The 15965-nt window shown below is 37.1% G+C and overlaps 1 protein-coding gene across 1 annotated transcript in view; it reads left to right on the top strand.

Moving 5' to 3' along the window:
• The first annotated feature begins 206 nt into the window (after positions 1-206).
• LOC110027069 (tubulin-folding cofactor D-like) overlaps positions 207-15965 on the top strand; it is a 20703-nt gene continuing 4944 nt past the window's right edge. Inside the window, exons 1-7 of the mRNA XM_020728343.1 lie at positions 207-525; positions 744-949; positions 1210-1434; positions 1544-2038; positions 5444-5713; positions 13613-13657; positions 13976-14161. Coding sequence (XP_020584002.1) covers positions 318-525; positions 744-949; positions 1210-1434; positions 1544-2038; positions 5444-5713; positions 13613-13657; positions 13976-14161 — 1635 coding nt within the window. The 5' untranslated portion in view covers positions 207-317. The remainder of the gene's footprint in view (positions 526-743; positions 950-1209; positions 1435-1543; positions 2039-5443; positions 5714-13612; positions 13658-13975; positions 14162-15965) is intronic.

The following is a 15965-nucleotide window of genomic DNA, read 5'->3' as shown; positions in this document are numbered from 1 at the left end:
TTTGCGTGTGCCATCTTCGCAGGTCACTTTCATTGGGTGCATGTGTTTCTGATTAAGTTTTAACTAGTAGTCCGAAGTGGATTTAGCTTTTTTAATGTTTGCAGTGTGCCATCTTCGCAGGTCACTTTCATTGGGCGCATGTGTTTCTGATTAAGTTTTAACTAGTCCGAAGTGGATTTAGCTTTTTTAATGTTTGCAAATTTTTTTACTTGTACTTTTCTAATTATTTTTGCCAATACATGCTTCTGATGCTGAAGTATTCCCAGCTGTCAAGCTCGTTTTGGTATCTATAATAGTTATTGAATGCATCTTTATTCATGTTTCAGGATAGAAGCCTGAGGGAACTAGCTGCACGGGCTATTTCTGCTCTTGCAAAATATGACCCTGACTATTTTGCAGGATCTGTCCTTGAGAAATTAATGCCTTTCACTCTCTCTGTGGATCTTTGCACACGCCATGGTGCAACATTGGCTGTTGGAGAACTTGTCTTGGCTCTGCATGAATGTAAATTTCATTTTTCGATGGGTTAGTATGCAGTTAGCCAAGAGATTTGGCTCATTGGCATGTTAAACAGCCTCTTGTTATGCTTAGTAATTTTCTTTAATGAAAATGCTGGTTATTATGTGATGTACTTGTTACTGTTATAATTTTATTTTAATTGAAAATGTTATTTGTGTTCTAATGATGCAAACATTTTGGTTTGGGCAAACTTTTACCTTTCTTTCTCTTTTCATCATGAACAGAAAAGCAGCAAAAGGTAGCAGGTATTGTTCCTTCTATTGAAAAAGCTCGCCTTTATCGGGGGAAGGGAGGAGAGATCATGCGTTCTGCTGTATCTAAGCTCATTGACTGCATCTCTAGTTCAGCAATATCCTTAAATGATAAAACAAAAAAGATTTTACTTGAAACTTTAACAGACAATTTAAAGCACCCCAATTCACAAATACAGGTATTTTTTTTCTGCTTTTGAAGTTCATATCTATAGCACTTGGGGGCCATGATAATAGATATCATTACTGTTAGCTTTATTTTGTCTGCTCCAATACTTATACTTTTAACTTATACAAGCGCCCGTTTGTGTTGGGCCTTGAACTCAGGAACTTGTGGTTGGAGAAAAAGCTCTCAACTACTAGCCATAATGGGCTGCATTGTGCTCCGATACTTTTATCTTCATTAACTGTTTGTGATTAATTAGATTTTGATGTCCAGAACGCTGCTGTTGATGCACTAAGGAACTTTGTTCAAGCTTATCTTGTTTCTGTTAATGAAAAGGTCCCCAATGGGATTGTTTCAACATTCCTAGAACTTCTTGATGATCCTAATGTTGCAGCAAGAAGAGGGGCCGCATTGGCTTTTGGTATATTACCTTACGAATTCCTTTTTACAAGGTGGAGAGAAATCTTGAGAAAACTATGCAAATCTTGTCTGCTTCGGGTAGGCAGAGAATCTAAATTCTACCATGCTCATCCTTGCTGAATTTTCTTCTCTCTCTTGGTAAATCCTGTTATCTCTCTGGCGTAATAATTTGCTTTTCAAAATGTAGGATCAGCCTGATGATGCGGATGCTGAAGCACGTGTGAATGCTGTAAAAGGGCTTGTTACTGTGTGTGAAACACTAACAAGAGCTTCTAGTGATCAAAGTACAGAAGAAAGCTCTATTTATATTTTCATCAGGAATGATGTGATGAGGACCCTTTTCGATGCGCTTGATGACTATGCAGTCGACAACAGAGGAGATGTGGGCTCCTGGGTTCGAGAGGCTGCCATGGATGCGCTTGAGAGGTGCGCCTACATCCTCTGCAAGTATGATGAGTCGGTTCCTTCCAAGCAGTTATGCCCCTTGTTTGATGAAAAAATTGCCACCGACTTAGTAAAAGGCATAGCAAAGCAGGCTGTTGAGAAGATGGACAAAATAAGAGGTGCAGCTGCTAGGATTCTCCAGAGGATAATACATTGCCCTCTGCATTTTGTTCCATGCATACCACACAGGAAAACACTAGAAGAAGTTATTCCTCTTGATACAGATTTGAAATGGGAAGTGAGTTTATCATGATCTGTTATATTTTAGCTCTTGAAGTTAATTATTATTTTTTTCATTATGATGACTATGAAACTGTACCTTTCCTGCTACAAAAATGCTTAGACTGCATGAGTTCTAACCTTCGCCTGTAAATGCTACCTAATCTGGATTAAGCATCACACCTTTTGAAAGTTCATCTTTGTCAGTGATTTTTCTATCTTTTACATCATGTAAGGCCTTAACAATGTTAAAATGTTGCCACCTGTGCCCAAAGAAGACAACTTTTGCTTCATACCTCACACATCCATTTGAATTTCCCAGCCATAAGTCTATATAATTTATTCTGGCTACTAGAATTGTGCATTGTTTTGAGGGATTGAACAGATGAAGCAATTGAACTTGATTTAGTGCAAACTCTTCTCATTGCTCTTCCAATCGGCAACTAACAACCATGGATGTATTATTCCATGATGGCTGTCCAAATTCAAGAAGTGCGAGGTTTGCATGTAATCTTTGTTTTTCTGTTTGAAATGGGACACCATTCTAGGGTTCCTGGACGGTGTGGAAAGATCGAGGGAAGTATCAGGATGATAGTCGTATAGGTAACGGAAGAGGAATGCATAATGGCGGCTGAAATCCAGTGCAACCAGTGGCTGGACAGAGGTCCTGTGGTGGGAAACAACAGCTTTCCGCTTTCAAACAACAAGTGGCACCGGTTTCCAGGAGTGATCACCATCTTAATGTAATCAGGTCACAAGCACATCACCATAGAGAAATCAAAAGATAACAACGATCCAATATAGAAAACATGGATAAAGAAATATCCAAATATCATAAATCAAGCAAAATTGTCCCAAATCAGGTTTTAACAATGTACTTATACTAAGACATAATTAAAGCCCTAATTCTAATTTAAATAATATTAATAAGGGGCCCACACGACAAACGCAAAAAAGGCAGAAATCTTCTCACTACAACTCTTGGATGGAATACCGCCTCTGTCAATTCACACGTTTGCACGAAATTCAGGTCCCACTTCACTCTCCCTGAGTAAGAGAGGCTTCACCTTCTTTTATGAAAGTATCAACTTTTTGTAGTACGACAACAAATCAACAATATTAAAAGTAGCCTAGATGTTAGTCTTCTAGTAAATCAATCCAGTAGACATTGTCATTAATTTTCTTAATAATATTGAATGGGCCATCAGCTCTAGACTTGAGTTCAATTGAACCTTCAGGAAATTACTCTTTCAATCTGATCCACACTAGTTCACCTTTCTTAAAAAGCAAAGCTTTTTTCAACTTATTAGCTAGCTTTCGATACTTAGTATTTTGTTTAGTATTATTCTTCCTCACATGTTCATGTAGGGTCTGAATATCCTTGATTCTAACATCTGCATCAGTGTTAAGTTCAATAGTTAAAAATATTGACATAAATTCCAATGGTCATAAAGGATTATACCTTTATATAATCTCTAAAGTATTGTTACCTGCGAATTGACTAGTGGAACGGTTGTAGGCAAACTCCACTTGAGGGAAAAATAAATCCCACTGTCTGATATTCTTTCCCACAAAACCCTTAAGCAAACAGTAATTTATAACCTCTATTTGTTCATTTGTTTGTGGTTTTGCTAATAACTGAACTAAAATTTTATACCATGCTTACTCCGAATGATCCTTCAGAAATGGCCCCAAAACTTCATAGCTTTATTTGAAATGATGGTTCTGGGCTTGCCATGAAAATGTATTATCTCCCTAAAGTATAATTTTTAAATGTGCAACACTTCCATGATTATGTGGCAAGGAACAAAATGTGTCATTTAGAAAACGGTCTAACACTATCATAATAGAATCTTTACTCTACTATGTCTGAGATAAGCCCACCACAAAATGGATGCTCAACTCCCACCAAGTTTGTTTAATGCAATTTATTGATATTTTACCTAAATTTATTAAAATGTCACTTTTGAAATTTGTAAATAATCCCTCATTCCTTACATGAAGTGGACCTTATTTGAATTTATAGAAAGGCTAGAGATCTTAAGTACTTTAAAGCCTTGCCTGACGATCAACATCTATGATCATTGTCATTAGCCATGATCATCGAACCATCATGACCCGTCATTCCTTGATTGGTATTGCCCGGTCATTATTGCCTGATCATAGTCGCTTACTTGCCATCTCACATTTGTTGTTGTCTGCTTTTATCAATCAATTGCTATCTTTTGTTCCTAATTGCTAACTTTCACTATTTATTTAATAATATCAACTAAAAATCATAGGAGGCCAAGCTAGTATTCTAAATTTTGTTATAATGTTTTCTTTCATTTAGGGGAAGAAAGAAACTTTCATAATCCTTAATCATATAATGAATCAATTTATTTTGCACAAGCCCTATGATTTCTTTTGTTTCTGAATTTTTTCCATAAAAAACTCTGGTGTTTCTTATGAGTTTTAATTTTTTCTCTATATACTGAGACCTTCATACAAACAAAAGACGTAAAGACCTCACTCTACCATCATGAATTTTCAAGCTAGCAATAGACTAAATTTGATTTAGAGAAAAAAATTTAAAATGGTCTATAGACTATTTAGATGGGGTTATTTTAAATCCAGACTATAAATGTGTTAAATTTAGTCCATTGGCTCATGATATATGATCTAAAATAGTCACTATGTTATATTATTTTGGGTAAGATCTGAGGAGTCAATGGACTATGTTGAATTAAATTTGAGTAGTTAAAAGTTTAAATTGGATACATTAGATAGTCTATACTAAAATGTTCTCACATAAATAGTTCAGGGACCATTTTGAACTTTCTCATTTTATTTTTGATGCCTTTGAATATAGAGTTTTTAATGCAGATCTACTTCAAGATACATGGAGAGCACACCAATACTCTGAAGGTTTGAAACACTTAATTTTGGACATTTTGTGTTACTTGTGATGGAAATCGAAATGAAAAGGACTTTAATGCATAGTTTTCTAAGAATATATGGAAATTCAAAATAGAAAAAACAAAAGCAAAAACAAAAAACAAAATTTATCTCTAACAAGCCCTTAGTTTTTTGTCTATGTTTAAACTGCACTTCTTTCTATTCTAATTCATTAAATTCTTTTAAACTACTCCTGCACATGCTGTCTAACAATCATTCCTGCACCTTTCACGGTTTCAAGCTCCCCCTCTTATTGCTGTTGCTTTTCTGTTGTACATGCTATTATATATTTATATATATTCTTAGAGCACCATTCTGTCTGCATTTAGGATATGAATTGTGAGCAGGAAATGTGATGCCTATTATTTCTTCTTGCGACATGATCCTTTTTCTCACGAGTATTTCTTATTCCTTTTATTTGAATGGCATTCATTGGCTACAATGATCTATCTTTTGATAAAACTTCCTGCCATTCTTTGAAAAACAGAATCCTACAGTGTCCTTCCCACGATTTGTTCAGCTGCTTCAGTTTAGCTGTTATAGTAGATCTTTGCTATCAGGATATGTCATCTCTGTGGGTGGATTGCAAGAGTCCTTAAGCAAGGCTTCAAAAGAGGCTCTACTAGAATTTATTGATGTTTCAGAAGGTTATAAAATTCAAAATTCCAACAATAGAGAATTTATGTTGAGTACTGATCTTCTTGGGGTCCTTCAGAACAATCAGAAATGCAACAGAATAATTCTGCCAACTATGAAGGTACTGAAATTCTAACGGTACACACACCACTCTCGCTATGTATTGCTTGGCATTATGAGTCAAAAGTTTATTCTCTTTTTGAATGTCATAACTAGTGGTTATAATAATATATTTACTTGATTCAAGGTTGGCTTGGAAGGCAAAGCTTTTTTTTTTTTTTACTTTTTCTTGGAATACCATATCTCAGGATCTGTTTGACATTATTTTTTATTTCTATTTTTTATTTTTTTTTATTTTTTCTTGGAATACCATATCTCGGGATCTGTTTGACATTATTTTTTATTTCTATTTTTTAATTTTTGTTTTTTAAAATTTAGAAAAAAAAATTCAGTTAGTATTTTAATAAGTGTTTTTGTTTTTGTTTTGAAACCCAGATCATGCTGTTTCTAAGAACACTCAACCCTTGTGAACCACTCCATTTAGACCCACAATCAACTGCCAGTTGCTATCCTTCTACCTTGCATCTGCTACGGAACACCCCAACAAATGATAATGGCCAAACCTATTCCCATGTTTGATGCCGTCTTCATCTGGTCCACCAATACCTTCGTTCTTGACGCCACTATCCTGTTCTAAATCACAGAATAGATTGGCAATATTTAATAAAATTAAATTAAAAAATGACTTATTTTCAAGATATCATATATATATATATATTTATTTCACATCAAAATATTATTTTCAAGATATCATATATATATATATATATATATATATATATTTATTTCACATCAAAATATTTAAAAAAAGTAAAACAAAAACTAATCCCAAACAGCTTCTATATATATAGTAAGTTATCTTGCATTTGCTTTTGATTTTGCTTCCATAACCGCTGACAATAATCATATTTGAAATTCTGTAAATGCTTTCATGTAGCTTTTGAACATAATTGATGGATGCATTATGATATTTCCTGCTAAAAAAATTATGGAACTGAAAAATAAGAAGTTTCCACTATTTTTTATTTATTTACACTAAATTATGTTATAATTATTTTATTTTGATTTTATCCGATAGAATACAAAAAGTCATTCTCATAATTATTTTATTTTGATGTTATAATTATTTTATTTAAAAATAAGAAGCTTCTATAATTTAGTTAGTATTTCCACTAATTTTTATTTATTTACACTAAAATTTTTTATATAATTATTTTAGCTTTCGAACATATTTTGATTTTATGTTATATCATAAACTGAACATTCTTTATTAAAAAATTTAAGTCCTTCCATAGAAGTGCTTTGCAAAATTATCTTTTAGCTTTTTTACGGCTGTGCCCCAACTCCCAGGCATTCTCTTGAACGAAGTTTATACTTATATGCAGTCATCCACCAAAACCGCTTGGATAGGTTTGTCACTCAATGGATTCATTTTCTGAATTCCTTGAGTGGATTTTAAAACCCCTTGGATAGGTTTGTCCCTCAATGGATTTGCATGCAATGAACGGCTTAACCTAACTCTGTCATGCTTCAATTTCCAGTCAAGCCAACATAATCTTCTTTTTATTGAACCAATAATCAGATGTTTGGGATGTCTGCCTTAGAAGCTTGAAGATAATTTATTATTATTCATGTTCTTTTATTGTTATTCAAAAATATTTTGACTGCATCAGCCTCACCTGCGTGATGAATTTTTTCAGCCATTTAAATTCAGATGATATTTATTTTAATTAAAATTAACAGTAATTATCCTTCTGGATAATAGTTTGAATTTGAATTATCGTGTAGTGTTAGGTTTGATTTCTATTTTATCTTTTATAACCCTATTTTATAATTAAAGATGTATGATTTATTAGTTTATACTTAGTAATTTGATAAAAAAGTTAAATTTCCTTCTTGTCCTTTATTCCTGATCTCCTCTCTTCCATTTACTATATCATTTTCTACCAACCTCAACTATGTCTACATTGTCTTCATCCGCCTACACCCCATTAACGAACACCCTCATGCCGCCTTGTTGATTCTGCAACGTTATTATTGCTATTGCCAATCACATCACTTCTTATTTTTTCAGCCTATTTTCCATTTTGCACCTTCCATCTGACAATCATTTTCATTCAATCAGAAACTCGTAGTGACCCTTACTGTCCTGAATAATCATCTTGTGCACATTCTTCTGGCACATTTGAAGCTGATGGTACCTTGACGCCAAGTCAATCTTGAAAAATACTGCTACCCCAAACAACTTATCGATCCCTAGAATCTCAGCAAACTTCGTATATGTGTCTCATCCATAATATGCAACTCAATCAAAAATCTCAACAATGCATCCTAAATTGTTATCACAATGGTCTTGAGTGTCACCAAAGCCTCACACAAACTAAGGTCATTGTGAAGCACTATAATCTTGTCTCCCTCCTGAACTCTACAGTGTCCAATTCACTCCCTTACAAATTCTCCATCTCTTTTTCACATGTCCCGTTCTCATCATTGCTATTGAATCCCCTTTCAATTAGAAAACTTTCGTAGCTAAAGGTGTTGGTGTAGTTGGAGGCAGCCCTTTCTCGAGATACCAACCACCGTGGTTCACTGTTCCAGGCTGAAAATCTGCGTAGCAATCTTCTCCGTCTCTAAATTGAATGTTGTCATGTTCTGCCTGGCGCCGCTTGTTCCAAACCTCCAGATATCGTGCAATTTCTTTGTAGGCTGCCGCTCGAACCCACTCCCAACTCCACTTGATCCTATCTGCTTCGTTTGTTCTAGTCCTTTGACCCTTGCATTATTTCTTTTAAGTGATGTCATTAGTGTTCGCTCCTGATTCCTTGGCTCATTCTAGCAGCTCTCAATCTTCTTAAAGCAGCGTCATTGCCCTGATGTTGTGCGAACGCTTTCGGTTGTTGTTGCTTGTGTCTATTCCTACCGCCATCGCTTGATCCTGTTGCGGCAGTGCAATTTTATGTGAATCTCCATGATATTCTTCATCATTTCTTCCAGGGCTCTGAATCTTTGCTCTAATTGGCCCTTCATTGTTGAAAAACACTCATTTATTTTAAAGATGATGTTTCTCATCTCTTTCTCCAGTTTTTCCTTCAAAGCCTCCATTTTCTTAACCACCATTATGCCCAGAACAGGTTCAATCACGATGGAGGAAGTAATATATGCTGAAATCTCGTTGATGACTTCCCACGTAGTCTGGGTCTTGTTTGTACCACGAGATTGTAAGTCTTGATCTGCCTCGGCTTCGTAGATAGCCTGATCGTCCAAATTTCTACTATAGTGCGACTAGGGCACGTAAGATCTCGGGCTTGCTTCGCTGTTTTCTCTCCGATCCCTGGATGGCCTTCCTCAACGGGCTCTAATTGCAACTGTGTCACAAGGACGGAGTTGGAGGAGGAGAAGATGGAGTTTCGGGTCTTTGTAAGTCTCAATCTTCATAAACACAGGAGTGCCACTGTCACAGGGTTACTAGGGCTGAACCTGCCCATGCTTCAGCAAGGGGGTGTCGATTTAGCAAAGGCTGAACCAGTCGGCCCTAATTAGGGTTGGGAGTTGCTGCCACCCAAGGGGGACCCCTCGTAGTTATCTTTTTATTATAAATAGGTTGTTTGTTGTGTCAGGGTTTAGTTTTTGGCTGAGATTTTTATTTGGACAGTCACAGATATCTCATTTTTTTCCTTCCTGGGCTGTATCTGAGGACGAATAATGCTCTAGTTGTATCTTGCTCCTAGGTAGTGATTATCGTCGTCCTTCTCCTCACCCGCAACCTGCCCCTCGCCGTCGTCGTCGCCGTCACCGTACTTGTTGCAGCTCGCCCCAAAGACAACAGTTTTGTTGTCTACTGCAGCCCTCAAACCTTCCACCTTACCTTCCTCCCTCCTTTCTTCCCAACCGCAATCCCCAACCCTCCTCCCATCAGCTGTTGCTTCCTTGGGGCAACCACCTTCTAGGTTCTCCCGTAACCTCCTCCCATCCTCCCAAAACTACCGCCTACTCTAACCTACCAGCAACCACCACAATTCCTTTCACCGGCTTTCCAACTGTTGGCCAAACCCATTTCCAACCCTCCTGTCCTCACAACCACCTCCAATCCGACCCCTACTATTGTTCAACCGCCATCTGCCACCCTCATCCTCACTCTATGTTGTCTTTTTATGTTTGTTGTTATCTATTTCCTGTTTTGGAGAGTCGTCATTGTAACCTATTTGAATTTTGACAATAATATTTCCTTTTCGATCGTGGTTTGGGTTAACTTCGATATCATTTGGTATCAAAGTTAGTATAACTCTATTCCTATTTTTAGGGTTTCCTAGCATTCGCCCCTACCAAAGCCACTTCTATCCAAAAATTTTCTTTCATATTTCCAAATCATAAACAATTTTTGAACTAACCCTAACTTTTCCTTATTGATTTTCAAAATCAGCAACCCCAAATTAATTTTTTTTTCATCATTTTCAATTAGTCTCATACACGCTCTTTCACCTCCCAACGCTAAACCCTAGCCATGATATCATGGAGATACATGTATGAGCTTACTCATGAAGAGATACATCGACAAATCCGTCGACTTCAACGGAGGTTTAAAAACATAGAGGATGAAACCTAAGGGGAAATTACCCTTGATCATTACAAGGAATGTTGAAGGGGCGAAAGAGGAGAATTTCTTCCCATTCTATAGGGAGGATTCCACTGATGAAGAAGAAAGACCACGTCGTTTTGGAATCTAGTATCAAATGAGTCCACATATGGAGGACACAGACTTTGGAGCAAAGATAGATCTACCAGAGCTTGATGGAGATATGAATCCCGACGACTTAATCAAATGGTTGTAGCTGATTGAGAGAATCTTCAAGTACAAAGAGGTGCCAAAATATAAAAGGGTAAAACAATTAGCCATCAAATTGAGAAAAAAACACATTTTTGTGGTGGGAAAATTTGCAATGAGAGAGGAAGAGATAAGATAAGGATAAAATTATCAAGTGGGAGAAGATGATGAAGACGACGCAAAGAAAATACCTACCTCTTCATTACCGACAGGATATGTTCCTGAGACTATACCACCTACAACAAAGAGATCTATCAATGGAGGAGTTCACAACCCAGCTTGACCAGTTGCAGATGAAGTATGAGTTGGTCGAGTCAGAGGAACATACCATAGCCTGATATCTGGGTGGTCTAAAGCCCGCTATCAGTAACATCGTGCAACTGCAGCTCTATTGGACACAGGGAGATGTCCAAACCTTAGTCTTATACGTGGAGAGATGCAGAGATAGAGCAGGCAACTACCATCAATTAGGAAGCCACCCGTAGTTGAAGATTCCAGCGGGAGCACGCCTCAGAGAGTCGAGAAAACTACTATGGATTAGGACATATTCATTTTGAGTGAGAAGAAACCCGATAAGAATAACACGCCTACTGCAGTTCTCACCAGAAAATGCTTTAGATGTGATGGATTTGGGCATATCGCCTCCAACTGTCTGGCCGAGCAGGGCACAATGGAGGAGGTTAGCAATGAGGAGACAACTAAAGAACAGGGTGAGGCGTATCATCTTCCACCGAATGAAACTGGTGGTTCGACTGGTCTTATAGACCGAGGATACAAGGGATCCATAGTAGCTTTGCCACAATATATTCTACATCAGTTGCACTATAAACAGGAAGTTTTGAGTCTCATCATCAATGGAGGGAACAACAAGAACGTGGTGTCTACATAGATGGTGGAAAATTGTCCCTCGTGACTGAGTCACTTTCGGTCGAATTCTCCGATGTGGCTGAGCATTGACCGGAGGTGCCTTGTGGGGTTTCTATTGGAAGCCAGTTGTAATAACAGGTGTGGTGTGACGTGGTGCACATGGATGCCTGTCTCCTTCTGTTGGCTGACCGTGGCAATTCGACTGTAGGACTCAATGATGTGGCTGAAGGAGAACGGGTTCAGCATTGACCGGAGGTGCCTTGTGGGGTTGCTATTGGAAGCCAGCTGTAATAACAGGTGTGGTGTGACGTGGTGCACATGGATGCCTGTCTCCTTCTGTTAGCTGACCGTGGCAATTCGACTGTAGGACTCAACATGATGGATTCAGGAACACTTGCTCGTTCACTAAGGAGGAGAAGTGCATCATCCTTTTATCATCTATGGAGTCCGAGATCACAAGGACCCTTACCAATAAAGAAGCATGAGTGGAAACAGTTATGGTGACAATAAAGGATGATAGGACTGAGATGTTGATTTCAGACACGAGGCGGTCCCGACAGAGACCTTTGCAGAATAGCACAATCGACATCTTATCACTATAGCCACCATTGTTCAAAGAGTCTCAGATTACCCCCACTTCAGATCAAGTCAAGTCAGCTCTGAATTACTTTGGGAGACAGTACAACCGACGGTGAGATCTGGGTGCTGCTAAGATTGCAGATGAAAAAACAGAAGCTTAGACGAATGAAGTTGAAGCTCTCTCAATCCCAGGAGGTTGACACAGGGCTGCTTGGGCTAAACCGCCCATGGCTTAGCAAGGGGAGGGGCCAATTCGGCAGGGAGGCTGAACCGGTCGGTCCTAATTAGGGCTGGTAGTTGTTATCGCTCGAGGGTGTTTTTTTCGATAAATTGAGCATATACTTCGGAAAACCACTAATATAGTTGGTACACCGATAGAAGTGGTTGGTTAGTTTGCATCTAATAATAATATTATTATGATGTGGTGAGGATCAATAATGCCAATTGAATAGTCACCAACCAGGTGAGGTCTAATAGGGATTTGTGGTTGGAATCTACGTTTGAATGGTCTAGCAAGCTTAGTATTCTCATCCTAAAAAAATATGAGCTTAGATCGGCCTTAATATAACAATGGTTGCTTATATTTTGTTGGAGTTGACTCTTGTTGAAAATGAAAAGTGGACAGGAGGAGAGGGTTGCAATCTCAAGTCTGATGATCCATTCTTTCTTTTTTTTTTTTGCAAAAGAACGAAAATTGTGAGTAACAAGAGATGTGGGGTCTGAAAAAAGATGAGCTAACGGAGCCTGGCAGTAGTAGGAACTATTGGCTCATGATGTGGATCGAATCGGAGGAAACCATTGTGACCCTAGGAGAATCCAATGAGGGATGTGGTTGCTATGGAATTGCGAGCAAGAGAGAGGGTCCGCGGCGCTCTCTAGTAGTAGCAGTGAAGTGGGATGCAAGTATCTAGAGCACGGGAAGAAAGTGACCTAATATGAAAAACTCTACTAGTGGGGAAAAATGCATAGTCATAGCCCAAGGTGGCTGACTAGGTGCCATCAGGTGATATAGCCATGTAAGCACGCACTAGCACCATGGGAACACACAAGAGTGAGTTTGGGCTTAGCGAAAGCATTAAGTGCAATAGCGGAGTTGAGGCCAACTGCGGGTAGTGAAAATGAAGTGGTGGGGCAAAACACATGATAGTGCACCAAGTGTGTTTGAGCGTGTTGAGCTATCCAAGTGCAAGGATGGGTGGCAAAGGCACCGTAGGCAACCCTCAAAATGCTAAAGTGATTCAATTTGCTTTTGCCTAATATGATGGAATTATATTAAAATGAAACTTACCTGGGGCTCATGCATAAGTTTGAAGGCATGAGTAAGCCTCAAGAGAATGACCATAGAAAATATGTAATGCCTAATTTACATCAGAATGTGATAAGAAATAAACGATTCTTATAACTTCTTACATTTAAGTTTTTACAACTGAGATCTACGTAAAGCTAATATCCTTCAATATACTTCCTCCAATTTTTTTCGGGGGGAAAACTATCAGATTTGCATGATGAATGTTATTTTAAGCGACCCATAACTTTTCTACGGGACTTAATTCAAAGTGTTTTCTTTCTACTATTAATAATCATGAGTTTAAATTGGTATATCATTACAATTATCTTGGCATTGATTTTTGTTATTCCTATGTTGTAAATTTGTTTACTGCTATCTTATTTAGAAACTCTGTGCCTTTGCAGACTATCGAGATTCTCTTTAGCAGAAAGGTCTTCCTAAATATGGAGGTTAGCATGTTTGGCTGTTTATGTTTCAATCATCTTAGCACCCTTTACATTTATGCATGCTACCTGAAACTTTTGTGATATTGTTAGTATTGCAATTTAATGCATGTGAGTTTTATTGGTTTTCCTTTCTTAGGCTTGCAATATCTGAAATTCTAATTTCTTTTTTATCAAACTTGCTTTCAATTTTAATCTCTATATTTGTTCTAGCCTTTATTTCTTGGGTTCACGTTTGGCTTGCTTACTGAAAATGTTTACTCATTCAATTTGTTTTATGCTTAGTGTAATTAACTTGCCAGATCACAAATTATGATTTTGCAGGGCCACACTCTAGATTTCTGCACAGGACTTCTAGATTCACTGGCGGTTGAGTTGAAGGGAACGAAGGATTTCACCAAGCTATACACGGGAATTTCAATGCTTGGATATGTTGCATCTGTTACGGAGCCTTTAAATTGTCGTGCACTAGCTCAGTTAATTTATTTCCTTGGGCATCGATATCCGAAGGTAAAGTTCAAACCTTATTACTAATGTTTAAATTTGATAACCAGTCTAGTTTAGGTGGGTTTGATTCAGAACCAAATCAAAAAAAAATTATTTTTGTTGAGATAAGTTTGAGTTGACTTGAAAAACATTATTTTAGTGTTGAATTTTGAGCTGACTTTAGTGAATTTTATTATTTTTGAAATAATTTAAATTTTAAATTTTCATTATACACAATCTCATCTAGATTTATGGGCTCCGAATATTTGTGAGTGGCTCTTCTATATCTTAGATATAAAATTACTTAGAAATTTTGCTCTCATGTTGCAAGAATTTTGAAAAATGTTTTCAAGTTTCCGCTAGCCGCTAGCTGCAAGCTTTAATGGTTAATTATTATTCTCAATCATGTGAGAGAATTTTTTATTATGACTAGATATATGAGAGACTTCTGGTTTTAAAAAGAGAAAATTTACCATTGTCAGTATACAGTGGATGGTTGGCGGAATACAATGAGCCCGATCAAAATTTCGTGATTTGCTACCCTGAATTGTCTTGGATCACCTTAGTCTACCTACTCGAAAGGAGTTGAACCACGACCTTATCGAAATAAAAATATTCATGAGCCATTAGTTACACCATCCGAATTGAACTTGTAGAATTTAGGAAAAATTTTATCTAAGTGGATAATTTTAAGTTAATTCTAATTAATATAGGCCTTTGTGCCCTATCTCATGCACTTTGTAATTCACCAGTTTTGGGGATTTACTTCATTGGGAAACTTAAGAGCACAAGCTTTAAACGTAATTTAATTATGTCATTTTATGACAAATCGTCCAATTAGATGGCTCTTGTCATAGTTATTATTTTCTTTGGAGTCATCTAACAACAAAATCATTTGAGCAGGAAAGACATGCCATATCCTTATTGGTTTGGGTCTTTTGTTAATCTTCATACTTGCAACTCCAGTCGACTCGAGCAAATCGGTTGAAGGCGACATATAACAGATGCAACTTGCATTAATGTGATTTGGATTGCGCTAAATGTAGTTAAAACTTCCCAGATATTGACAGTTTGTTAAACAAATTGTGTTGATTTATCCAGAGTAGGAAATTTATTAAAAGCTTCTTCGGCAATCAATTCGGTCAACCTCAATAAAAATGGTCGATTACGGATGTGATGTCATGTAAATCTAGTTTGAAACACCGCCACCATAAAAATGCACCAAAAATAATTCGTTCACACAATGGATAATGCGTCATGTTTGAAACATCGAAAATATATAAAATGAACATTTATATTGCCCGGGTCCTTGCATGGATACAAAATGCTTGCATGGATACAAAATGCAAAATTTGTTAGTGCTCGAGACAATGACATGAAGTTCAATTGCATGGATACAAAATGCAAAATTTGTTAGTGCTCGAGACAATGACATGAAGTTCAAGGCGTGTGTGATATATGAAAATTTTGTGAGAGAGAATACACAAAAAATTAGATTAAATTAATATTTATAGACATGATTAAATTTTAAATTATATAAAGAAAAATAAAAAATAAAAAATAAAATAAATAAATTCCCATGCCTCACTGCCAGCCCACATCCCCTCATCGCAGCCCCATAGAATGGGATTTGATTATATGGAAGCTTTTTCTTTCTTGTCTAAAGTGTTGAGCTTCATAGCAGCCATCATTATCCAGTCGCTAAGCAAAATGCATGTCAACGTACTGATGAGATGACTGGTAATTAATCTCTTGCTGTTGATTAAGTCAAAACTAAATGATTTCCTTTTTATTCCATCTTATTTCAAGCTAAGCCGTGCATACAATA

This window comes from Phalaenopsis equestris, unplaced genomic scaffold (assembly GCF_001263595.1).
Source record: "Phalaenopsis equestris unplaced genomic scaffold, ASM126359v1 Scaffold000413, whole genome shotgun sequence".
Classification (NCBI taxonomy): Eukaryota; Viridiplantae; Streptophyta; class Magnoliopsida; order Asparagales; family Orchidaceae; genus Phalaenopsis; species Phalaenopsis equestris.
The sequence above is the reverse complement of the archived record's forward strand: the minus strand, read 5'-3'. Positions and strand labels throughout refer to the sequence as shown.